We start from the raw sequence: 27,264 nt of genomic DNA, 5'->3' as shown, positions 1-27,264 counted from the left end.
ATAAACAAATAGTAGCCTTATGTGTGTCCATGTGAACGAGATAACAACAAATATATTGTGTATTCATTATACTTCCTCTCTCTGTTTTGGACCCTGAGTTATTATTACCTCCGCCAAGAATGTTAGGTTCAGCCACTGTCCCGTTTGCTTGTTTTTGAGTCAGCAGGATTACGCAAAAACTACTGAGCGCATTTCCAACAAACTAGAGCTGCTTTGAGACATGCACTGAACTCGGGAGATCCTCCAGATCAGGCGCGTGTCTGTGAACACAAATGTCAGAGTGGGAGGCTCTGGAGTTTCTGCAGACTTTCCCATCCTGGACCCCTGGTATAAAGTCTGCAGAAAGTGCTGAGGTGCCGATGTGAGAGCACAGCAGGAGACCCATGAGCAAGTTGACTGATCTATGAGTGTGTGCTCTGTGGTGCGGCTTGATTGAACTTGTTGGGGCCTTGGCACAGGGACAGGCTCCATTGAATGCCTTTCTAGCAGATATATGGAGACGTTTTTCTATCCTAGTCTTAGGACTTACTCCCTTAAATTCATCTAATACAATAACAAGGGAACAAACAGCATAATCATAATTTCTTCCACACAGATCAAATTTAAGTCTGACGTCCGAAAATAACTATTTTATGCAAGTTATTCAGGACAAACACATGTTCGCTCCCCTCCGCGCACAAAGACGTACCACATCCACAACAAAACACGTTTTTAATCTTGTCCCCGTGTTTTCTTGTTTACCGGCTTATTGAATTTGGAAGCATGGGGCGCCAGCACCCCCCAACAAGTACATAGGGCACAGACCTTCTTCAATAACAATAAAACTCGAAATTAGTCTGCGTATACATTTATAGGATAATTGAAAGTTTGCAATCTACAAAGTCAGACCTCAGAGTCTTTGAGGACACAGATGTAGGAGCTGCATCACGTCTGGAGTCAATTTACGTCCCTACGTAGATCCGAACAAACTAAACTCTTGCCGCAATGTTATGGGAGGGGGAAACTCAAAACGGCCTCTCTGTTTGGTTAACATAAGTGGAGGAACTGGCAAATGAATACCATTGGGTTAGAATGAAAATAAACCAATGACAAAGATCCCATACTACCTGCTAATCGTTCAGTTTGGATGTCCAAAGTGATAACACTTAAAACGTTCAAAGTGCAGCTTGTCAATCATTTTTGTTTTTAAATCAAAATGTATGCATTGTTTGAAAAACTGTCTGTCCTCCTAATGTTGCTAAGATCCTGAAAAAAGGACGCGCATGGTACTTAACTGAAGAGGAATTTACTCAGGCATGCTCAAGATGCAGATACACACACAGGTCCCAGTGGGAGTGTGACTTGGCCTCAAAACCACAAATTAACCCTCTCTGGGGCAAACGGCTGCAGCTCTATCATCACAAACACCAGGCTGATCTTTCTCAAGGGAGTTGGTGTAGATTATTTCACACTCGCTCTCATTCCCAAGCATATTGTGGCCTAGCACCAGCTCAGAAGCCATCTTCTCTCTGCTCCATTTCAAATCGTATCTGCAAAGATCCACCTCAACCTTCCGCAACCTCTGATTAATCATAAAGTAAACACAAATGGATGACAAAAAGGATCTATCTTTCATTTATATTTGTAGCGCAAGAGGAACAAATATATACGCTGGAGGCAGGCAGAAGAAAGACTTATGAAAACAATACACCCAGAACAATGAAGCAGGTTTTGTTTACAGGTGTCAGGTATCCTGACCATGCACACTCTCTTCATGCCCTCAGGATAGTTCTCTCTCTCACATGCACCCACACCACCCTGGGATCCTCCCAGCTAATTTATTTTAGCCCAAGGCCGACGCAACTAGCTTATTTCCATTAAAAGGTGCAGGCGATGAACCACAAGCAGGGTGCGATGGAACGAGTTTGACTTCCCACCCTGAGCGGCTGCACTGATTCACAACTTAGCTCCTGCTGAACGAACATGCCATGTGAAGCATAAGGCAAAATAAATCATCGAGTTAAAAAACGATCAGTTCAGTGAGTTCAGGTCTACTGATTCATATTGATACTGATCTGTTGTGGCAGATGGACCTTGCAATTTGCTGTAGTTCTAGCTGCTTCCATAGAATCTAAGTGGCTTAATTTTGTTTTTAAAAGACGATTTACTGAACATTTTAACTAGAGTTGCACTCGGTTAACTGCATACCTCTGCCAAGGCCCAAAAGTCCACTCATGAAACCACTTTTAATGTCAACAGATCCAGTTTTAGATTCACACCGAATGCACATAAACAGAAATCTTGCAATGTTGAGGAAAGTGATAAAAAAAATTCTGGGATCAGCACCGTAGTTTTACCCATACCACATCCTTCCACCAAGTTTTGTGGTAATCCGTCGAGGTGTTTTTGTATAATCTTGCTAACAAACAAACAAATCAACCGACAAACTGACAAACAGAGGTGAAAACATTAACTCCATGGTGGAGGTGACCAATTCTTCAATATGTAACACACAAATAAATGTACATCTTTCAAATTAAAGGAGGCAATATCTGCTGTTGAAGGAAAGCTGTTTATCCTGGCTGGCACAGAGAGCTTACATTGCTTATTTAAGTGTCGCGTAAGATAATCGTTTAAGCAAATGCAATTCTATCGACCAGTGATGAGAACAGTGCGGTTTCAGATTGAGATGATTGGCCAAACATGTCCAAAGAGCACGTGAGGCTAGTTTGAAAACATTGATCACAACATGATACTGAACCATATCGATTCTGACCACACGTTTGGTTACATCTGGCTCATTTCAGTCAACTTTAAAACATGTTGATTTAGATTATTTTATTTTTGTTTAACCACTGAACATAATAAAATGTAGTATATTTTAACTTTTCTTTAGTGTGCTGTGGTCAAGGTGAATCAGCCATAATCCGAGTCAGTGAAGGAGAGTCTGAACACACACACCCATCATATCCAGAATCAGCTTTGCACACACAAACAAACACACACACAATCAAAGACATACAAGCACACAAACAAAGGGGCAGGAAGGTCGTGCTAGCATGATGACAACAAATTCCTAATCACTTGATTAAGTTTAACAGACGGCAATAAGATGTGTAGCGTCGCAAATTAACACAACCAACTATTTCATTTACAAAAAATTGCGAGGTACGAATCTAAAACACACAGTGAAGTCGAACTGTCTCAATAGAGAGTTGAGTTCATTAACTGTTGCTTCTTTGCACGAAGCGATGAGAAAAAGAAAGAAATCCGTTACACACCTCTTGATTCCCATTCAGTGCGCACTTCTCACGACAGAAACCCCACACTTCTTCCTGTTCACTGGGGATAAATGACTACAACATAACCTGAGTCTTCCTCAAGGAAAGGAAAACGGGGATAAATGAATTATTAAACCACTGTTCCCCCCTCTCGCTCTCTCTCTCACTGTGTGGGTTGATGTCTGCCTGTGTTGACTCTGCGAGGAGGAAAGTTCACAGATTTACTATCCACCAGCCAGACTCCAGGACTGAACCAACCTTTGGGAAGGGAAGGGGGTGGAGGAGGCTTCGGCATTTTCAAGAGGGCACAGTTTTAACTACCAACAATTGTAATTGTACTAAGATGTCTTCAAAGTCTTTACTTCTTCAAAGAAAATGAAGGAGTGAAGGAGAGAAAACAGGACTTTAAGTGTTGAAAACCGCATTTAAAGCAGTAGAGTCACATGCCCTCACCCCCATGTGTAGCTGGGGTTTAAAGACCATTCGACAGTGAGGTATTCGTCTGACGCCCCCTCAGCTTCTCTTTGTCTACCTACCTATTTTCTTTCTTTCTCTTTGACATACCTCGGGTCAGAGTAACCCCCCACCAGTTAGACTGTAGAGAATGACTTTGGAAACAACTTTTTAAAATCGGTGGCTGAATTCTATTTTAATTATAACATCTTTATTTGTAGAACACTTCTCAAATCGAAGTTTAAAAGTGCTTCTCAAAAAAATGTTTAAAAACAAGAGCAGTCTTCAAAGAAAATAAAAATGTGAAAGAAATGTTGGTAAAAACTAGAAAACAACCATACCTGCACCAAAGCCGATCCCTTAATGAAATCACATTAAAATGTTTTTCGTCAAGATCCATAACTTAATTTCCCGGGAAATTAACGCAAATGCTGGAAAACGCCCTAACTCCAAATGCTGAGGAAAGTGAATGCTGATCCCTGGGTTCTTCCTGGGGTGATGCCCCTGTCCACAAACTGTCATGGAAGTCAGTTGGGTATAGTTTTTGCGTAGTCCTAGTAACAACAAACAAACACGAACGAAAACATAACCTCCTTGGCAGAGCAAGTTAAAATCATGGAATGGTTTATGGTAAAAGTATATTTTAAGCTTTGATTCAAAGGAAGCTACTCACATAGCCTGATGTATTTCCTCTGGCAGGGTGTTCCAGAGCCTCGGGGCTCTTATTTCAAAAGCTTTGTCCCCCTATGTCTTTGGCCAAGAATCTGGAACAGTTAAAAGGCCCCTGCCAGAGGATCTCAAGGTGCAAGCAGGGTTGTGTGAGGATAAAAGATCCACAAGACACTGAGGAGTCACACCATTAAGCCTTGTAAATGATTAGAAATAACCTTAACATTAATTTTAAAACGTGCTGGAAGCCAGTGTAAAGAGGCGAAAACCAGGGTGAGGTGTTACGACCTGTTAAATCTGGTAAAAATAGCCCGGCGGCTGGGTTCTGATGAGTTCTTCTACCACAATGTAGTTCAAAAGAAGCTTCTAAGATGAAACAACAGATGAGGGGTTGATTGAGATTTTAGGGTCTGACAAATTGAGAGGGTAAAATGGAGGAAAGGAAGAGACACCACTGAGAAGACAAAGGCTTTGTTGGGAGAACTTTGCCCCCTGCAGCCCCAAGTCAGGGGTCTGTGCTACCCGTGTTTCATTTAGACAATTTGTGATTTGCAACCGAGACATGAACCCAGACGGGGTGCAGACGGTGCATGTGTGTGTGGAGACTGACGGGGGGCGGAGTGGCTGTTCAGAGAAGGTGCATTTTATTCAGCAGCTAGATTTGCATTGGCTCCAGACTGGTGTGTTTGCTGGGAGATTGAATTTTATAGGCTCCTAAACCCCTGCTGACATGTGTTCAGAAATAAAAAAAGCAGAATTAATGAGGCCTGCATTAGTAACACTGCTTGTTTGTCAGTGCAGTTATTGGCCCACAGTGATTTTTAATTGCCATCATTTCTGTGTGTCTCATGCTGTGTGAACATTTTATGCTCTGGTACAAGCAGGGGTGGATTTAACAAGGGTGAGATTGGGTTCCGGGCCTCCCCCATATTCTTGGAATGACAGATAATTATGAAAATTAAGCATCTCAAGCATTGAATGTTTGAAACCCCTCTCATATGCCTCACAGTTGTTTGATCATGTAGCAATATTAATCTATAATGGTTAAGACTAATCTCCCTGAAGTCTTCTTTCTTACTCCGTATTGACAGGAGAGATATAAGAGACCTGCTTCCTTGGGAAAACCGAATTTCCATTGGAAAAACTTTGCATATGTAAAGGCTTCTGGACTGTTAAGGAACACTGCTATTATTCTTACTTTAACTATTCTAAACATTTGCACATCCATTCATTACTGCCCATGCTTTGAGGGCTGCAGGAGGAGCTGGAGCTAATCCCAGCGGACATTGGGCGACTCAAGACATAGAAAGGCTGCGGTCAAACTGGGATTCGACCCGGGAATGTTCCTGCTGTGAGGCAGCGATCTCCCGCTGATCCAGCGAGTTAGTAGTGAAGCTGATGTGATTCCAGGTCAAGTCCCAAGTACAGAGTAGATCACTTCCTAAACAAAGCTAATCATCTCCAGACTCTGTAAGAGAATGCGTGTGTGGTTGGAGTAACTCAACATTGAGTTCACCCTCTCTCTCTGTCACTCTCTTTCACTCTCTCTCTCTCTCTCACTTGTTGCATGATTTTCCAAACCATGCCCTTTTTTTAACCCCTTTTTTCCCTTCCTCCATCCTTTCGTTTTCAATCCATCCCCTCCCCAGACCTGCTTCTTCACAATGCCCTGGCCTTCTGTGTGTGGACACACCGACATGTTGTCAATATTTGAATCGGCCAGGCAGGGTGGGAGGATACATAGGCCTGTCAATATTTAACCCGAAACAGGGCAGGCCACACAGGGCACGGTGAAAAGGAGAAAAGTGCAAAGTGGAAGGATGGACACACAGTGAAACAAAAAGCTGGTTTAATGCAAAAAAACGTGTCTGTGAACTAAAAAAATTGAGCTTAAGAAGAAGGGAAGCAGAGTGGAAAGTGGCACAGACGGCAAAACACTGTGATACTGAATGTGCTGTGCAGCTGCAAAAATCCTGGGACGTTGGGGGAGAGAGAAGAAGAGAGAAGACAGTCAGAGGAGATGAACTAATCAAGATACAGGGAGAGGATAATCAGACACAGGCACATGGGCAGGGCTGGAGGAAGATAGGAGAAGAGAATGTGGGAGACTGCTCTCTCTCTCTCTCTCTCTCTCTCTCTCTCTCTCTGTGTGTGTGTCTGTGTTGTTTTCTGCAGTCTAATGTAAAGTTGAAGAGTGTGTCCTCTGCAGTTTCTAGAAGCTGTGACTCATTGTAGCAGCTCACTTTTCAATATCACTACAAAATTTAAAGCAAACCAGAGGTGCAAGAACATGCATTACAACACACATACCCATAGCTTTGGGAGGAACACACATGGGCCCATACATTTATGTGCACGCACGCACACACCCTGCATAGATATACTTTTTGCAGAATTCAGTGTAATGTCAATTGTGCATGCATATGACTCAGGCTTTAGGGAACTTTAGGGCACTTTAGGGCACTTTACTACTATTGACCAGTAGGTGGCAATATTTCAAAGCTTGTACACTGAAGCACTCACCCTGTGTCAGTGGTGTAGGCGCAGTGACCTGGACTCCATCCAAACTGCAGAGGTGACCACAGGGGTCCAGGGTCACCACCCCTCCTGTTGGAGTGGATATGAGAAGAGGCTCAGCTTTACAGACTATCAATTTTCATTTGTATCCTACCACACACAAAACCATTGTCATAAAAAAACCCTTTTAATCTGAAACAATTTAAGACAATGTGCCACAGAGGAATATCCACTGAATTGAGAGTGTTTATCACTCTGTGTTTAAAAGATCCTTTTTTTTGGGATAAAAGGAGATAAGATAAGATTGCACAACACATGTAATTGAATTTGCACAGATAGTAAAAAAATGCTCGCACTGTTAAATTAGTTGAAAAGCTGAGTGAGGTACATCATGTGGTCCAGTCGGAGCAGAGATGGTTGTAGAGTCTAACAGCAGCAGTACAAACTCAAACTGTGATCCCTCCTTCACTCAATACACTGTACAGTGTGCCTACACACAGTTGTCTAGCTAAATAGCTCATTAAATCTTATCATAAAAGATTATCTTTCTCAAAAGATCAGGCCATTCAGTGTTGTGCAAGTGTGTTGCGGGAAATTGTGCTGCAGATTTCAAACAATAATTAATCCTCTTTTCATAAATTGTAATCTCACTTCACAGGCAGAATTGTTTTCCAGTACATTTAATAGTTTCAATAAAAGTAAGATGTTGGGAGTAAACAATAAAAAAGATAAACAAATTTGGAGTCAATGGCCCATGCAAACTTTGCAATGTATAAATGTAATCTATGTTCAGCTAATCTAGTACACATGTTCTAAAATAAGAGGCAGACAGTGTTACAATTCTATTGAGAGAAAGTGAAATGAGACAAACCTTCATTGAAGATGAGGCAGTGCTCCGCCTCTATGCCCTGCCCCTGGATGGTGATATCCTGAGGAACTGGAGCATCGTCCCGGCCGATGCGAGTCACCCCTGCAACATCAATAAATACATGTGTTCAGCATTTGAGGGAAAATATAGGAAATATATAAATGAAATCAGGCTTAATGTAGAACAACACACCATCTGAACCAAACACTCATTGACAGCATCTTTATTTCATCTCAGTTAAACAACTAAACTATCGTGTATGCCAGCAATTAAAGAGGCACTTCTACAATATGAATTGGAACTGATTATTCTTTTTCCTCAGTAGATACATTGTGGAGAAAAATAGATCCCCATTTGTCCTCAAATGGCTTGTTCACATTATTGGCATTCCTGAGTGAAATGGAAGGACACACCAAGAAGGGAGAAAATGTGTGGCAAGGCTTATTTAACAATGAAAAAGTAGAAAATTAAAATGTCACAATGCTGACTCTGCTGAATCGACCTTTGTACTGTATTTGTTCCATTAATATTGTTAAATATACTGTGTCAACCCTTTGCTTGTATGCAACCAGTGCGGTTTCAGTCTGCATTCATTTTTTTCAACACTCAGATGATCTTTGACCACAGAAAGTTCATCAGATAATCCTTGAGTCCAGAACTGGTCCAAATTTGAAGAAATTCTCTTGACATATGTTCAAGAGGCCAAGTAACATATTTTGTGAAGCAACTGGGACCTTGACCTTTGTCCCTTGACCACCAAAATCCTATAAATGATTCCATGAGTCAAGTAAACGTATGTGCCAAATTTGCAAGCATTCACTCAAGGCGTTCTGAAGACCAAAATCGAATCAGTTCATCCTCAAATCCAACAGATCATTTGTACTAAATATGATGGAATTCCCTTAAGGTGTTCCCGAAATATTTCTGTTAAAAAATGGGATGGATGGACAACCTGAAAACATAATGCATAATAATGATAAAACATGATATACTGGATGTCAATCTCTCAGTTGATTGGAAGAAGGGGATTTCACTCTTTGTTTAAATCACTTCCATGAAACCGTGCAGTGTGAGTCATCGCTGTTTTACAACTGTTTGGGTTGTTGTCATCATTTTTATGGTAAACTGTGAGTTCAGGCTGTGCAGAAGCTCAAGAGTGGGATAATTCTCTTTCCCCAATAAAAATAAACAGAAATACCCGGGGATGTTTATGCAGTAATTTGTACAAGTATGGGTTTCAGTCCTCCTGTGCGGCTTTATTATGACCTAGGATAGAGTAACACTTTCAATTATTGCACCACTCCCAGCACTGGTCTCCAGAAACCATGGAAAAATAGGGAAAAGCAGAGAAGGAAGGGCAGAGAAAGAAAACAACTAGGGAGGAATAAGGATGAAGATCTGACTGTGAGTGTAATCCTTCCATGTCTCTGCTGCATGTGCTTTACCTTCTTTCAGCGGCAGCAGCGTAATGGCCACACTCAGCCTCCCGCTGCCCAAGCTAACAAGATGAGGCGTCGCTGTCTGGACCTTCAGCCCCTTCCCTGTGTCGATCAGGTCCAGGTTTGGAGACTGCAAGAATCAGTCAGTGCAGAAAGATACATTTTTTTTATCCGGAAAAACTTCTATCTAATATAATCCATTATTTGTTCATTCATGAAACAACAAATGTACTTGTGTGTATTGCCTTACCCTCGATTCAACTGGAGACATCTGATCTGACTCCGGTTGGAACATCCTCTCAGAGTCCTGCAGCAAAAAGCAAATCATGTAAAGTTTTTTTGTTGAAAAGGTCAAACGTTAACACACTCATGTAGGGACACAAATATTTTCTATGTGAAAGCAAAGTTATAGAGTAGAGAGTTAGCTGAACACATGTGCACAGATGTTTTTACCCTAACATAGCCCCATTTACTTATAAACTCAAAGAAGAAAAATGATGAGTGGCATGCTCGGTTCCCACATGAGAGGAATTCCCTGTGTGAAAGTCATCCAGGGAAAAAACCCAATGGAGAGCAAAATTACAAACACACACAACAACACAGGCTTGTATTGGGGAGAACTGGTAGAAATGTTCCATGAAAACACAGATAGTCACTCTGAGAGCACATTCCTCCTCCAAGGCTGATTGGCCACTTTATCACCATATTATCACGTCCATGTTTTGAAACAAGATATCTGGATCATTATCAGGATCGACACCAAATTGAATCTATTTATAAATGTTCAAATGCCTGATATTGTTTTATCTCTGCATTTTCACGGCCAAGGAAGATATGTTACTAACCCATCCATTTGTTTGGTGAGCTTGTTTGTTTGTCAGTCAGTTCACACAAACACAAGCGAACGGATTTCCACAAAACTTGGAAGGATGTGATATGGATCAGGAAAGACCAAATTAATTTAGGTGCAGATCAAATATTTATTTTTACTTTCTTTATTCTGCAAGATAGGGCGTTTTAAACTATTTCTTTATTTCCCAAGGGAATAAATCTTGATGAAAAAAATCAGGAACATTTAGGGAACTGATATCTATCCTTTGCAGAGGTATACTGAGTGTTCTTATTTGTCATGAGCAATTCACACAATGTAAGAAACTTGTTTTTGTCATGTTACAGAAAATGAGAAAAAAAATTCCTGTAAGATGGAATCCACTCCAAAGTCAATGAACTTTCCATTGGCCCACATCGCACCATTTCACCAAGTTTCAAGAAAGTCAGCTCAGCAATATTTACGTAATCCTGCTTAAAGTTTGACAAAAAGACAAAACAGTAATGAAAACACAACCTCCTTCTCCCCAGAGGATGAACCATTACTATTGGCTTCCCTTTTGTGCCAAAGTTCGAATGTCAAGCTGTCATGGCTAATATGTCATAAATTAACAGGGACATTATGTTAGCCAATTCATGGTCATGAGGAGATAAACTTTTGCTTTAATTTTCATAGTGAACGGATTTGATCTTTCAGCACAATATCTTTTTGTAGTGACATCAGCATAATTCATCTTGTTGTGTGGTTATGTGTAAGCCTTCACAGCACTTGTTAAAGTCAGGGAAAGACTGGTTTGGTTTTATACATATTTACATTTGACCAAAACTGGTCTCTGGTGTGACAGAGGTTCCATCCAACCCAACCAGCCCCTGCATGGTGTCTCCAGTGCTGTTAACAAACATAGTGCTTCCCCCATTCAAAGTTTCTCACCATAGCAGAGATTATTGCTGCTGACAGGAAACCACCCCAACCACATCTTCCTGACCACCCTCTGTCATCTCTTCCCTTCTTCCATTTTCTCTCTCCTTGTTGTCCTAACCACCATTTTTAGTTTTTCCTTCCTGATGCTTAATTACTCCTCTATTTCTTCGACTGTTTGTCTCATCTTCTTTATTTTCTCTCTCTCCTCGCCCCATCCTCTGGCCGTTCTACTGTCACTCTCCCCTCCCTACCGTTCTTTCCTCCAATCACTAGCAGAGGAAGCACAAATTAAAGTCAGCTCCGTGGCACTTCCTCTAATTCAGTGCCAGCTTCCTTTCTGAGTTCACTTCCTTTTGCTGCCTTGACACCCTTATTGCCTTCAAACATACAGACACACACACCACCCTTGTAGCTCTTATACCCACACGTACACACACAAACATCCACAAATACGGTCACGCATCAGCTCTTTTTGTTATCGCATGAAGATATGAGGCCCCACATTCCTGAGTTTTTTTCTTTTTTCCTCTCTGGTGTAGACAAAGCAAACACACAAACGTGTGATGGCAACATCAGCTCGACAAGAGTTACGAAGTCCAGACGAGAAATCAAGGTCATAGTCAAATCTCAAAGTTCAAGGAAGACTGTTGTGAAAAATGGTGACAAAGCTCTTTCCTCCTCTTTCTCTCCTCCCAATTCTTTCCTTCCTGTACGTCCTTTCCGGACGGGTTCCTCAACTCTCCCCCTCGTCTCCTCTCTTAACTCTATTGTTCCCAAACGTTGTGTCCCTGTCGTTCTCTTTCTTCTTCTCCCCAGGTGAGCTTTGGTCTGGGCAGGTCAGGACACATCTCCCCGGCCTTGTTGTGCTCTAGCTAAAGTAAAGCAGTGAAGTGTGTCAACCCACCCCCTTCCTCGACTTTCAGATTCTGGCCATGGCATCCTGGAGTTTTCCTCAGGTTCTTAGATCCAAACTCCAAATCTGATGCTATCAGGACCTTTGAACTACTGGCTGGTTGGGGTAAATGTGGGCATAAAGGGTTAAACAACTAAACAATATTGATAAAAATTAGAAGAGTGAACCCACAGACAGGTATCAGTCGACTCTGCTGTTTCCTGGTGATCTACACACCTTGTTATCGTCTTTTAGCTCACTGTTTTGGCTTTAACATGGTGTACGTTGTGTTTCAGTCTAAACCACAGACTGTACATAAAGAGAGACGACATGACTCATAATCCCCAAAAGTGAGGACAATCTGTCTCCCGCTGGTGGCTGGCTGTCGTAGAGGTCATAAACACTGCCTCCACCATGTTTGTGGATAGGACACTGACCAAACTAAAATGGCAAAACAAGTGTCAAATTATTTCATTCTATTATTTTAGGTAGCCAGAGTCTGCACAGTAGGGATCAGGGATGGAGCAATAGGATCAAGGTCCTGCCGAAATGTGCGTTCAAACAATCGTCATGACTTGTTACCTCATTTTTATAGCATCAAATAACAAAGAACCTTTCTTTTTTTGAATGATGTGACATGCACTTTGACTTTGACTTCAACTTCTAACTTGATGTTTAAAACTCTCTCACCCTCTCGTGCCCCACATTTTCCGTCACTATATGCAATATGGGAAAAATAAGCATAAGCATGTAAATCTTGGGCCCCAACCTCATACTTTAAACACCTGTAATCCTAAATCTGGTGTACTTCAGAACTCGCACCTTAAATAATTGAAGACTGGCTGAAATAACTTTGAAAATACATTTTTCTTTCTAAATCTGCAGTTGAGACGGTGCATGCACCCACAAACTGTCTTTGATCCCATCTGCGGAACAGCTGAGTCTCCCTCAAGAATGCTGTGTTTAACCTGCATCTGGAGACAGAGAGATACATGAATTAATGAAAAAAAAAGGGAAAGTGATGAAAGACAGGGAGAGAATCCGTGATACGAGAACGGAAAGACCCTGAAATCCAGGGCTACTACTATTTCATCCTCTGCTTTCATCCCTCTGTCTACTACCTCAATTTCCTCTGTATTTCCTCTCCATCTGTTTGGTCTTTTCCTCCTGTTTTGTTTTCCTTCTGCATTATTTCTGCTTTCCTGGTTGTAATAAGGTCATGACCACATCTCAGTGCCATTTCCATCACCATTGTTTATGTCACTGATTTGGAGAATTGAGCACTAGTTGGCGTCGTAGAGTTCTTTGCATACATGTATGACTTCTTTGACAATCTTCAGTAAAATCTTCAATGTGGGCGACTCAAAATCGGAACTTTAGAATTTTTTGGTCTGTGCATGAATTTGCCTTTGGAATATGGATTCCAACACCAACAATTTCAAAAGCAGCAAGCGCAGAGGATTATGCAACAGGCAAGTCATCAGTATTTTTTTACGTCTACTTTAAGGCAGATATCTGATTGTCTGATGTTGGCCATCTGCTTCTTCACTGCATCTGGCCGCGTTATTAAAGGGGCACACAGTGGCCTGAGGCTGCAGGGTCTTTTGAAGCAGGTGCCTCTTCAAGATGATGGCCATGAGCCGGACTATGCCATAAAAGGTCATTAAGGTTCAAATGACAAAGCCCTCTTGTGGCTGTCGTCATAATGACAGGATCGGAAGAGGAGCCAAATATAGTTGTTAAACAGGAGAATAAAATAATGACTAATGACTAAAAGTATAGAGACACTAGTGTTTAATTTAAAATCAAATGCATTGTTTTCCATCTGTTCAAAACAAGCCAACTGCTGATGAAATGAATCAAGCAAGGTCAGAAAACAACATATTGCCGGTTGACATGAATGTGAAGTTGTTTTTTTTACCTCTTGCAGAGTATCAGTGAAAATACTGTGTCTGTGTTGAGTAGTGCTTTTGCACATGCCTGGGTGTTATACATGTGGTATAATCATGTGTCTTTTTTTCCACCACTCTTCAGCTGCTCTTTAAAATATGAGCGTTTGGCGTCAACTGGTTATTACAGGATCTCCTCCTTCCTTCTGTCTTCCTAACTTTATTTCCTTTGATACGAAGCCAAAACAAGTCCTCCTCTTCTTCTTTTGCTCTCAGTCTTCTTCTTTTGCTCTCAGTCTCATATATATTTACGAGTGTTGCCTGTGTTTAATCTGTTTTGCTCGTTTCTCTGCCTGGCTTCTCTTTCTCCATCTCTCTGTTCCTCACTGACATCTCCTCCCCTCACATTCCAGTGTCACCCTCTCCTCCTCCCACCTGACAAAGCCAGTATTGTATCACAGATGCTGGTTAATAAGGAGTCGTCTCAGGCGACCTCGTACGGAGCAACGCACGTGTCTAAATCAGCTTCAACAGGACTTTAATTAGTTTAATACGAGCCCGAGTCATTCAGGCACACGCGACATAGATAACAGCCCCTTCAAACACACACAGATTATAAAACACTATAATTCTCAGTCCGTGATTCCACAAGACACTTTAAGTTTATTAATAAAGTATTCAGACCTATTTTTTGTCGCTTTCTGCTAAAATCATTCAAACCGGTTATTCAACCTAACGTCAATACCCCATAAGTGCAAAGCGAAAATGTATTAAAAAGAAAACCCCGAAACATCACTTGATAAACTCAGATCCTTAACCCAGGACCTTGTCGAAGCACTGTCTACAGAAAGTACAGCCTTAACTCTTTCTGGGTATGAAGCGACGAGCTTTGCTTTGGAGATTGTCAGCTCTGCAGACGTTCTTGAGCTGTAAATCAGTGGAGCTCGGGGTAATTCAAGGCCTCTCCAGGGGTGTTTGATATGTTTCAAGTCATCTCTCCGGCTGGAACAATCAAGGATATTCAAAGAGCTGTCATTCAAACCACTCCTGTCGTGTCGTGGCTGCGTGTTTGGGGTCATCGTCCAGTTGGAAGGTGAACCTTTGACGCACTCTGAGGTCCCGACCACTAGATGCAGGGCCAACACGCAAAGATAAACAACTATTCATGCTCACATTCACACCACCGGACAATCCAGAGTCTGGAATTAACCTAACCCCAACGTCTATGGGCTGTGGCGGGAGAAAACCCACGCACACACACAGGCAGAATGTGCAGCCAAGCCGGGATTCGAACCTTACCCTGATGCAGCATTGCTAACCACTACAACACCAAGCCGCCCTGACATTATAATGTTTTCGTCTAATGCCATAACTCAGGAGAAGATGATTTTGACCATATTTCCTACAGCTTGACGGGCTGGCAGAGGTGGTAATTCTAGTTTCCTTTAAAGACATTTGTTAAAAATTGTCTAAAATTACAGCTTTAGCTTTGTCATTGTTGGGTGCTGCATGTACACTGAAGTGGACACGAGTTTAAACATTTCAGCAAAACAGAAAGTAAAAAGGGAAAGGGTCAGAATACCTTTCTTGTTTTTTACACCAAACATACATTGTGTTTGCGTTCATGTTTGGTGTGAACTCAGCAAACCGATTAACACAACCTGACATTCAACTCCTGCCAAACACAAATACGTGCCAGCATTGTTTAAACCAAATTCTAACTCTCCCACACATTTCTTTCATTTACCAAAAGGCAAGGTCCTCACAGGAATCAAAGTCCATTGTTGCTGCACATGACTCAGAGTAGGAGGAAATCTAAATCAAATATGTACTGAGTGTGTGTCTTTGAAAATGTCCACAAGTGGAGGAACAGGGAAGTTCTGGAGGGACACATGACCCACATTAGTGCTAATGGCTCACATGGTGAAATGAAACGATGGATAGAAAAGAAAAGAGGAATGTGAGATAAGAGGAGAGACAAACAGAGCGTGAAGGGGAGATCGGGACAAAAAAGGGATGTAGGAAATCACAGAGTAAAGAATCCAGGGATGAAGGGTAATGTGATCTTCACAAAGATAAGAATAAAAAAATCATATGCATTTTGTTTAATTTTAAGTTCCGCATTGACACCAGCGTCTGTCCTCATCCCAAAGAGCTCTTGAATCTCATTGTCTTACTTTGTTTTCTCCATGTATGATGTCTTTTTCATCTTGAGATATTTGTATTAATTTAGTTGTCTTAGTTTTTAATCCATCAAGTGTTAAAACGTCATCACGTCCACTGATTTGGCGATTTAACTTACTCCCATACAACCTCTCTGCTACAAATTAAGGGTAGAAATATACATTCACTGCTGCACGGTTAAAAGATACATTTTAGTTCTGTAGCATCTGTATAGATGTTTATGTTCATGTAAATGCATATTTGCACACGTACAACATACCAGATGTTTATCCGGCCTGGAGGTAATAATAGTCCTTCTGATGGAAAAGTCATGTCAAACTGATTTCCTCATCATGGCCAGAGCCAACTTGACAGGTTCAACATTTGCGGAGCATTCTGTAGGAGCACTGCTTTTATAAAGCCACATAGGAATTTTTAGGTCTCAGCCTTATGACACTACATCACATCATGCATATTCGTCCTCTGTGACACTGTGTTTATATCATCAGCCTAAGCTTGTGACTGATAGGTCACACATGGTGGAAGAATTTCTCTTATTCACACACCGATATAAAATATCCTGTAAACCATTTATCATCAGTCAAAACCCTGCTCTGATTGGCTGTTGAGGGTCCTTTGATATGCCTACATTTTCGTAATCAAGGGCAATATTGAAATAAAATGTGATCATATAATGAATAATCAACGTGATTCAAATGTCAACATAAGAAAGAAACAAAACTTCTCCTGTGTTTTATTTCCTATGAAGAAAATCTGCAAATCAAATTGAACCTCATTAGCCCAATGAGAGTCACACACAGTGGAAAATGAGCTCACCATTATTGAAGCAGGACTGGCCACTTCTGTCATGGTTACGCAGCAGCAGCTCGCAGATCCAGGATTATGTCGCCTGACGAGAACTCCGGATCCAAATATTCCCTCACTTCTCCCCTTTGGTGATCACGGTCTCTGCTTGACAGCACACACATTCCCAATGAGCCACCTCTGGGTGCCTATAGGGAGAGACCGCAGCTCGGGCTCCCTGACATAAACACACACTTCAAACATAACACACACAAACGTGAAAAAGCCGGCGGCCCCTGCCAATTGCGACGTGTAGAGGAATGCAGCAACAGCTGGAAAGTTGTGCAGGAGAGGGAACAAGGGGAGGGGGAGAGTCTCTCTCTCTCTCTCTCTCTCTCTCTCTCACTCACTCACTCACACACAATCACACACACACACACACACACACACACAAAGAATAAGGTGCAGGTGTTAACAGACCAACTACACTTGACCTCTCATTCTGACTGTTCCAAAGGGAGAAGCCTTAAGAGATAGAGACAAGGGGAGAGCGAGGGAGAAAATAAAGAGGGAGTAAAAGAAAGGGGGAGAGAAAGAGAGAGAGAGAGAGAGACAGAGAGGGAGAGAGAGAGAGATAGAGAGAGAGAGAGAGGGAGAGAGAGAGAGAGAGAGAGAGGGAGAGAGAGAGAGCATTCTTTCAGAACAACTTGGCAGCAATGATAAGAAACAATGATAAGACGCATGTTTAACTAATGATATTACAACAGGAATGCAGACCAGTCGGCTTTTCTCACAACACAGTCCAGTCCTAATACTGTGAGTTTAGGTACAGTAACTTATACCCTGTCTCCACTAAAGCAGATATTTTGCTATAAAACTGATTGAAATAGAGATTTTCAAAAACTCCAGTTTCTGAACTCAAAATGAAGTGCCTTTATCCTGTTAGTTTTTTTTTATATAGCAATACATGTGACAATTTTCACAATATGTTCAATGATGTGAAGCTTTGCTCAAAGCAGAAGCGCTAACAGGAAACAAGGAATGACTTGATTGTGGACCTTACTGAATCAGGAAGTGTGCATGGACGTCGTAACAGAATTGGCCCCCTCTGTGTTAATTGTGGCACCTTTATGGCTTCCGATTAAGAAAAATCCTAGATCCGCCACTGACCAAACATACTAGTGGGTGGGTTCTCCTGGTGAAAGACCTGTAGTGAGCGACGCCCATCTCAAAATGCAAAACTCTTCATTATGAAACAGGAGAAGTTAAATACATGATCGAATTCCAGAACGTACCTCAAGACAGACCCAACGTCACCACACCTCTGACAAGAATGCACATTTGTCCAGGAGGACATAGAGTTCATGAGCCTGGTTCACTAGCTTTGCTCAAAATAACAGTTATTTACACTGAGAATCAGAATGTTAAAGATAAAAAGATACAATTAAAATGATCCTATATAGCAGTATCCTCCCTGACATCACATATTGCATTTCACACACAACCCCTGAACCCCCCCCCCCCCACACACACACACACGCACACTCAAACACATGAATAATCTGCACGGGTGTATGCAGGCAGTGGCAGGATGCCCTTTGCTCCTTTTTAAGTTGTGTGCACCATCTGAAAAATCTCAGCTACATGTACAGTCATGCTTTGCCCTAAGACATCATGCAGGTTTGCCTGTAGGCCTGTATCAGAAGGGGGTGATCTCGTTCATGTCTTTTCAGCCAATTCCGCAAAAACAAAAAAACATTTATATTCAAGGGACAGAGCCCTCTGGTGGCTGTAGTCATTATGACAGAAGCAACAGAGGAAATAAGGAGACATTATGTCATCAGAGAGTGTAATTGGTCTGAAAGCCGAAACCGATATTTGGAGAAAGTGGAAATGTGTTGTCCGTCTTTATATACAGTTTATGAAAAAAAGCTGTTTGTCCTGTAGGTCCTCATCTGTAGCAACCTCCAAATCTTGCCACTGTTTGGTGGGCTCCCCTTATTTTTGCCCATTTTAGGCGTAAACTCAATGTAGACAGGAGCCAAAAGTCTTAAATTGGAAACAGCTTGAAGTTATCAGGATAAAACTCTCGCAGTTCCTTTTGATTTCTTTCTTGTCAAGTGTCTCCAGGAGCTGTTTGGCCTCCGTGGATGCTCGCTGGCATGAGAGCTGCCGCGCTTTCCCCGGTGACATCATCCAAGCGCCCGTGGGCTCCACAGCATTCCCGAGTCAATTCCTCAGCTCCCATGTGATCCCAGATCGCCATGAAAGACCAGTTTCATTCGGATAAATCCTCCAGCTTACGTTTTGAACAGGTTTTTAATAGCCATTACTTAAAGGCCTACATTCCTTTGCACGTGAAGGGATTTTTCCAGTGCAGTCCATCCTGCATGAAACAGTTGCTTTACCACTTAACATCAACATGTTACTTTGAAGTGCCAGCCCAAATTGAATTATTGAAAACAAATGATTGCACTTGTGTGGGTGGAACTATTCCAACTGCTTGTTTTTAACAACATCTCAAGTGCAGATGATTGGATGAAATTGACATTGTTTGTGGCTTAAGAGGAAGTGAGGTCTTTCTGTTTCTTCCCTCTGCCTCTGTGCTAGATACAGGACATGACATAAGATACTAATCGTTACCATTTGTTTTTGACAGCTGTTTCAATACTGCAGTCATCGTGGTCTAAAAGAGAGCACTAATAAATCTGTGAGTAATTATGTTAATGGCCTGGTTGGCTCCGCTCACTGACGTCACTTGTGTGGATGTACAGTGGCTTCAGAAAGTCTTCAGACTCTTTTTAACACACTCCGTTGTGTAATGGACTTGATTTGAAGATCGTAAACTGCCCATTAATCTACCTTTATAAAAATGGTTACTCTTAAACACTGACCACTGAGGTAAATGGTGGTTATTGAGGGTATTGTTGCAAACTAGATTGAAGACGCTTTGATCCAAACTGAGAGCAAGACTCCGCCTGATCCTTCGCAGCCAAAGAGTTTGAACAATAGGTTGTAAATAAAGATGGCAACGTGTCATTTCCTCCCACTATCCCCAATACGAACGTTGCCATCTTGTGCCGATGACGTCACTCAGAGCCAGAGTCTGCACATTAGCGATCGGTGGATCAATGGAGCAGCAGCATCATGACGTTTCACTCAGTTTTTATATCAATAATTAAATTATTACTGAAAAAAATACCACTTGAACATACCTGAACTACTTCAAATAACAAAAACCATCTTTGAACAATAGTTATGGGCGAGAGAGAGAGAGAGAGAGAGAGAGAGAGAGAAATGCTCTGCATAACTTGGGGTTGCGTACTCCTCTGCTTTCTCACATGCCTGCCACGGTAGGTGTAATTACTGCACTATTTAGCTCTGTGTATGTGCGTGTGCGTGTGTGTATGTGTGTGTGTGTTAGCTTTGCAGTGCTTGGTGATCACACTCAACTGTGTAAACAACATGGTCTTGACAATACAAGCTATTTCACAGTAACAGAAATTACTCAGTTAGAGGATGCCGCTGCTGAAGGAACCTCTCTGCGTCCTCCCACTGATCAACACTCCGGGGAATTCATTCCCTCTCACTTTCTACAGTCAGCCGAGGTCTGTCATTTTTCTCTCTTTCCCTTTGTTTACTCTTTCTTTCCTCTCTGCTGAATCAAGGCATCCACTCTGTGAGTAACTTTCATCTTCTTCTGCTGTCGTCTTTCTGTCCTCTCCGTCTTCCCCTCGACTCTGACCACAGGAATGCAGGTTGACTGCCACTGCACTCGTGTCTATGTCCCACATAGTAATCACCGGGCCCATAGTGAACTCACACTAGACACAGTAACACACACCGAGACATATACAAAACAATTCAGTGTGCATTCCCATTGTTACTATATGATGCATGAATGTTTTATGGAGTGTGCTGCACATTGACATATGCTGGACACGGCCATAAACTGACTATTTCTGTGTCTCCATGTCCGCAAATAGCAAAAACACTACAAACCCTATACCATTTATTGCTATGTGCATATCGCTGCCTACGTTTTATGAGGATTGTGGCACAGGCTCCACATATTTTTTTTTTTTTCACTGAAATCCTGTAATTTATTTAATTAAAGATGCCAGCGTTTGCATCTCTAGTTAAAGATATATCGACAAACCCCAGTGGATACATTTCGCTAAACATGGAAAGAAAAACTAAAAAAGGACAAATTGAAACTTCTAATTTTGTTTCATGTTGATTTAATTATTGGTAAAACACCAGGAGCAGTTGAAAACCCAACTTTGCTCTTGGGCTCAGAGTTATTATTGTATAATTATTAGTGAGTTTGGAATACAAGGTAAACAGATTGCATCACCAGCTCGTTAGGCCTTTGCTCTTATAGACTCTATGTACATAAAGCTATGGATGTAATTAACTGCATGTAAACAGAATATTTGTTCCAGTTGCATCCCACTACCTCTACTGTGTACACACATTCTTAAGACCTTGACGTCTACAATATGTACCTTTGGCATTTTAATATGTAATAGTGGCTTAAATTGTCCAGTGAGTTCAAGTGTAATGCAAAACTGTGCTTTCAAAAAGAGTTTGGTGAGTTTGTTAAAGTAGCTGCTCTTCTGGTTCAGGAAGCCGGGGATCATGGGTAACATCCACCGCTCAGTTGTGTTTCAGTTCAGTCAGAGCTTGATGGATCCTGACAGAATTCATCCCCACGGGTGGCTGCAGAGGGCGCTGTTGCTCAGACCAATTTACACAGCGTTGCTTTAACGTGTCTGTGACAGCTGATGATGAAAATCCTCGCTTGAATCAGTGATGCAAGAAAATACAATATCATTAAAACTAACTTCACAGAATCTAGCCCTCAGTGCTCCTGCAGTCACACACCCTATGGGTCAGCAGCACACATCAGTCCCGCTGTTCAAACATGTGTCATCTTGCTTTGCCCTCCTGTTCGGACAACAGACGGTTATTGAGTTTGATAACAATGTTGGCAAAGTCCGTGAGCTCCACAAAGTCTGAGGTGATGATGTTAACGCCGTCCTTCCCCGGCCTCTGAGCCTCCACCCAGGACATGATGGTCGGCAGGTTCCTAGAGCCACCGAAAATAAGACATGGATGGAAATTAGATTTGATAGTGGATTATTGCTGAATTTGATTGATTTTAGACGTTTCTCTAGTTGTCAGTTTCTCAGGAAAAAGCTTTACATGAGATGAACTGAGTAATAGCAGAAAACCTCCCCAATGTAGGAGAAAGGGAGTGATATTTGTGTCTGTCAGTGGGAGACTACTGTGCCACTATTGTCTCCAAATCAAGTCTCCGGGACACTTTCTGTTTTTGGATCCTGGCACAAACAGACACACACACACACACATGCCACGACTGTAACTGTATCACTTCCAACACCCTGTGACTTCTGTGCTATGTTTGAGCCGCCAGCAGAACAAAACCAGGAAGTCTGAGTGTTTGTACAGCGGCGATAAACAATCCTGTTTCCTCGGAAGGGCAAAATTAGGCCACCTCCTGTCTCGCCACAGTGTCCAGGAGCTATTCAGGAGCTTCATACATACCCCAGCACCACAGACTGTCTCTCTCAGATTTAAAGGCACGGGTGGGTATGGATTCAAGTCAGGATTTCCAGCAATATTACCACTCAAATCTTGGGCTCTTTTTGAGCTGGATAAGTAATAACGTAGGTCTAGGAAATTAGATCTCTATTCCGAGGGATGAAATGGGTTGGTCTTTGGTTTGAGCCTCTACTGTTTGACGACTATAGATTATTCCCAGATATTGGATAAAACATTGAAGAGATATAGTATTGTATCAGAGAATCTAAACACATGTGCATGGAGAGTATTTTTATAATATTCATATAACACCCTAGAAAGTTTTTGTTGACATTGCGTTTTTCAAATCAATCAAGTTCCAGCTTTTTTTCAACGGCATGCACTCGACTGGTAATTGCAGCTTTTGCTATACTGCCCCCTTCTGGCCATATATGAGAGTTATTAATGGAACTAAGCAGAAGAAAAGTAAAGATTTTGAGATTCCAACAGTGATAAAGTGAGTTTACGGTTTATTATAATAACAGCAATAATAATAACACTTTGCATAGTAAGAATTAAAAATATATAAACTAGGATGTATAAGATGTTAAAACAAAAGCCATATTTCCAATCCTGCATATGAATATATGTATTATGTGTAAAAGGGATGTATCAGAAGCAAAAATGCTGTTGACATGCAAATGTTTTTTAGCTCCACACATATGAAATAGTCCACCATGCCTCTCTCTGTCACATTTTCGTACAAACAGACCCAGGCTTATGGGGACTGACCTCTCCACCAGGTAGTTGCGGAGTCCCCAGACCAGGCCCTTGGCCACAGTGTTGACCCTGGGTGTGAGGATGGCCTGCGACACGTGGAAGGAGCCATGTTTGGCTCTCTCCTTCAGTGTGGTTTGCAGGAACTGCAGACATGAGAATGTAAAATGGAAGAACTCTCATCTAAACTTCAACTTCACTTTAATAGGAGAATTCTTGATTATTTTCAGGATATCAGTATATAAGGGAGTAATTAATGGCTCATGATGAAAAAAAAGGTATAGGTGTATTAAGGGGACATATATCTATTAGTGTGTGCAATTTAAAGTGGGTTGATTGAATTCAAGGGGAATGTTTGGCCATTGCGAAGTTAGGGGCCAGCTTTAACTTATTTTCTTGCAGTCTGACCTGTATGAGCTTGTTGGGTTCAGTGGTGTTTGCCCACGGAGCAGGGATCTTGTTGCCAGGCCACATGTTGGGGTTGCCCTGACCAGAGGGATGATGGTAGAACACTATTACCTGAGAAGAGCAGGAAAAGAAAGACACTGAACAACAGCACAGGCGGAAGTGTTACAAATGTCCTTACTTGTTTCATCTTTACACACATCGGGGCCTGTACATGTTTGTTTGCAACCTTAACACCAATCTCACTGTATGATAATCTATAATCCTATCATATAATTATGGGATCCTACCCTTCATCATTACATCTCATTTCTATATAAACAACGTACTATCTTCCTTCATCCAGCGTTTTCCTTGTGTTTTGTCATGGCTCTAGATTCGGGTTGTGACATCAGTGTAGGAGCAGTGACACACCGAGCAGGAAGTGAAGGCTGCCATCTCGAGCTCTCTCTTCTTTGCCAACTAAGTCAATCACAGATTAGGGTCATAGGACCAGATTTAACTGATAGCGGGCTATCAGCATGAGACACACGAATGGGAGAATGCAGATGCACCGTGACACAATCTGCATCTAAAGCAGGAACCACATGCACACGCAAACCAAGAGGTAAGAAGTAAAGAGGTAAAATAAAGAAGGAGGGATTGTCTAGCTGGGGGGTGAGTGGAGGTACAAGGAGGAAAAAGCGAGGGAAAAAACAATAGAGGAATAACTTGAAGAAAAGCTGAATACGATGAGGTGAGGCGAGAGAAGGAGCGTTGGATGGAGGAAGGCGTGTTAATAGGATGATGCTCACCACTAATTCCTGTACATGAGAGTTAGAGGCAGCACAGATTAACAGCACAAGGGTTTAAAGCACCATCCAATAAACCCCTGCACACTGCTATTACTTGCAGATCTGCATGCATAAAACATTTTTCTGCAGCGACTCATGCATGCATGCTACTGCACACACACGCAGTCATGGGACAGTCCTAAAAATGCAGGTGGGCACATCTCACTATAAGATCTGCCAATTCAGACAGACCTAGTTTGATATGATATGATTATTGAGATCTCCCCCAACACTGAAATAAGCGGGAAATGTGAAGTAAATGTTGTAACTTCTTTCATTGATGCAGCCGGATCTCACCTGGTGTCTCTTCTCCCACAGGAAGTCCAGAGTAACGCTCTCCACGACACAGTTGTAACAAAGCTTGCTGCCAAACACCTCCCGCAGCAGGTTGATGAGGTACACGTGATGCTCTGCGCCCATCGCGTAGTAATGGTTGAAGTCCAGGAACACGACCTAAACCAGTCAGACGTGACCTCCCATCAGATGATCATCCAAAATTCTCACTGGTCATGATTATTTTTGAATCAGTGCTTTATTTAATTCATTAATAAATACATACATATCGAAAGTTCTTCCCACCTCTTTCCTGTGTCTGCTAAGGAAGGAGTTGATTTCCAGCAGACCGTCACTGACCTTTGGGGAAGACAGACAAAATGTTGTTTGTGACATCAAACCAAAAGTGCATACATTTAAAAACACTCATAGTTTCCCTGAATGGGCCGGATTTCTTCAGATTAAGATCCATGAATTATTTCGTTAGCAAATGGAGATGAGGTTGAAAAATGCCCAGTCTCACAATATAAAAGAAAACATTAATACTGTATCTATCCCTTTCGTGGAAATCTGTTTGGTAGTTTTTTGATCTTGCTTACAAACATAAAGACCAATCAACAAACAATGGACATAATCTCCTTGGCAGATGTAATAAAGCATAAACTGTCAGCGGTGACAGATAACTTTGACAAGTTTACAAAGAGAACTATGACAGACTTGAACAGCAAACACGTGCTCTGCTCACCTTGTGTCCGAAGAGGCCGTGGATGAAGTAAATCTCGTTTCCTGGCTCACTTGGTTTGGAGGAGACCCTGAGATCGAAGTAGCGAATTCCAGCGTCCAGCTGCTCCTTGAAAGTCAGGTTCTGGGAATACACATCACATTGCGTGTTAGGCTCACAACTGGCAACAAAACACAACCCATCTGCTGGACTGTAAAACACACGCACAACTTTTAATATATGCCCCAATTATGTCTATTCACAAATCCTCTGCAACCTGCTGGTTTGTGAGCGGTACCTGTGTCATGGACCACTTCACCATGACTTTCTTGGCTAGGACGCTGAACATGGTGGCCAGGTATTTGACATAAGCCTTCTGATCTGGGCCCACGGGAGCATGCACGTCCACCCAGAAGGTGAAAGAATCATGGGATCCTGTTTAAAAAAGAGGTGATGATAGTGATGGTAATACAACAGGAAAGGAACAGAGCAAAAGCATAGGACAGCCTAACCAAAGCTTTATACCTAACCCATTGACTTTGACTAATTCATGGCTACCTCTAACCTTAGCCTATATGCACATCTTACTCCTATAACATTAACCATCAAAACTGAATTCCTAACTCCAATCTTCTAACCTTAACCCCAAATGCAAATCTTAACCCTCAAACAGGTCTTTGAAAAAGCCAAAGGGCCTCGCACCCTAAGGTCCAGTTGAAAATAAGATGGAAGTACAAGTATACAAACACACAAACACATCACTTGTCTTGTGTTGTCCTTTAACAGTGTCACACTATCCAGTATCCATACAGTGATGGAGAGAAGGGGGCATCTCTACGCGCTCCGGGCTCACCTGGCACGGCGAGGTGCTTCAAGGGCATGGCACTGAGCTTGGAGGGGAGCGAACCCATCCAGTCGGCATGGACATCGCCGATCCCCGCCGGTCTCGTCTTCATCTCAGAGACGGCCCGTCGATAGTCCAAGCATCAGGACACCGCTTGCCGGCGCGGACGCACTCCCAGTGCGACTCCCGTGCGCTCCCAGTAGATACCAAACAACTATATATGGCATATTGAAACGTTACATTACCATTTCACAATAGTTTGTAGAACGCTCGTGTGAATCAGATCCAGGTTGAGTCCTCTCCTCGCCCGGTTCCTGGGAAGGCTATGGCACGCTGTTGCGCTGCGTAACGCTCCAAGCGGCGAACCGGGCTCACGTTGACAGGACCAGCGGGTGGTAAACGACCGGGATAATCCTCTTATGGCGAAATCCCACTTGTTATCCCCCTTCTCCTGCTTTTTGGCTTAACCTGTATCGTATCTGTGTGAGCAAAGACCACCCTGGGAACACACACACACACACACACACACACACACACACACACACACACACACACACACACACACACACACACAGGTCTGGGTAATCTCTCAGGTAAAAGGTGAGTTGCTCTTTCACTGGTGTGGGATGATTAAGAGGACGTGTATGAGCAGAAGCAACCAGTCAGTCCAGTCAGCAACCAGTCCTCTCCCTCAAAGACTCTTCCTCAACAGAACTGAAAGTGATTTTTTAAAAACCACTTCAGTCTCTCTGTTGCTTGTCGACGTTTGATTGTGCGCATGAGCATTCAGAGGCTCAGTGACTCTCCATCAACACCTGTGTGCTGACCAATCTATGTCTGTTCATTGGCTGAGATGGACAACGACAACACCGCAGCGCCATCTCCTGGTGCAGCACTTTAACTGCCACTGAGTTCCAGATCAAACCCCCTCCACTGTACTTCAGCTATCCCAAACGTGAGTCTCTGGAAAACTATGATTTAGACTTTGATTACTTTTGCACACATGATACAATTCGCAATCTTTCAGTGGGAGAAAAAAACTGTTCATTTTGATTACTGTGGTTCGGAAACATCCAGATAAAGATTAGATAAGATGAGATAAGATAAGACAAGATAAGATAAGCTATAAGATAACTGTATTGATCTCACGCTGGCAGAAT

The 27,264-nt window shown here is 42.2% G+C and overlaps 2 protein-coding genes across 7 annotated transcripts in view; both read right to left on the bottom strand.

Moving 5' to 3' along the window:
* Window positions 1–17,020, bottom strand: part of phldb2b (pleckstrin homology-like domain, family B, member 2b) — a 40,611-nt gene extending 23,591 nt beyond the window's left edge. For 2 of the 6 annotated variants that reach the window (XM_062379295.1, XM_062379296.1), the window contains exons 1-5: window positions 16,738–17,018; window positions 9,457–9,513; window positions 9,213–9,336; window positions 7,771–7,869; window positions 6,906–6,989 (exon numbers count right to left, since the gene is read on the bottom strand). In XM_062379295.1, the coding sequence (XP_062235279.1) occupies window positions 6,906–6,989; window positions 7,771–7,869; window positions 9,213–9,336; window positions 9,457–9,513; window positions 16,738–16,770 (397 nt within the window). In that variant the 5' untranslated portion in view covers window positions 16,771–17,018. Of the gene's footprint in view, window positions 1–3,260; window positions 3,451–6,905; window positions 6,990–7,770; window positions 7,870–9,212; window positions 9,337–9,456; window positions 9,514–16,737 lie in introns of those variants that run through there. The other 4 variants (XM_062379299.1, XM_062379298.1, XM_062379300.1 and 1 more) reach the window with 3 other exon arrangements.
* A 3,841-nt stretch (window positions 17,021–20,861) lies between these two features.
* plcxd2 (phosphatidylinositol-specific phospholipase C, X domain containing 2) lies at window positions 20,862–26,594 on the bottom strand. Its single transcript, XM_062379681.1, has 8 exons — window positions 26,114–26,594; window positions 25,559–25,695; window positions 25,285–25,404; window positions 24,846–24,899; window positions 24,564–24,719; window positions 23,437–23,547; window positions 23,044–23,174; window positions 20,862–21,796 (listed from the first exon to the last, which is right to left on the bottom strand). Exons 1-8 carry the CDS (start codon window positions 26,214–26,216, stop codon window positions 21,637–21,639), a joined length of 972 nt encoding a protein of 323 aa, XP_062235665.1. The 5' UTR covers window positions 26,217–26,594; the 3' UTR covers window positions 20,862–21,636.
* Window positions 26,595–27,264: the final 670 nt, after the last annotated feature.

Source organism: Platichthys flesus, chromosome 21, assembly GCF_949316205.1.
Source record: "Platichthys flesus chromosome 21, fPlaFle2.1, whole genome shotgun sequence".
NCBI classification, from domain to species: Eukaryota; Metazoa; Chordata; class Actinopteri; order Pleuronectiformes; family Pleuronectidae; genus Platichthys; species Platichthys flesus.
This window is presented reverse-complemented; position numbering and strand designations above follow the sequence as displayed.

Bases quoted from the DNA above. Each gene is read 5' to 3' on its own strand.
- plcxd2 (XM_062379681.1), bottom strand. From the start codon at position 26,216: ATGAAGACGAGACCGGCGGGGATCGGCGATGTCCATGCCGACTGGATG. The intron at 24,720-24,845 runs GTGGGAAGAACT...TGACTGGTTTAG, and splicing joins TTAGCAGACACAGGAAAGAG to GTCGTGTTCCTGGACTTCAA. The intron at 23,548-24,563 runs GTGAGATCCGGC...TGCTCTTCTCAG, and splicing joins TGTGGGAGAAGAGACACCAG to GTAATAGTGTTCTACCATCA.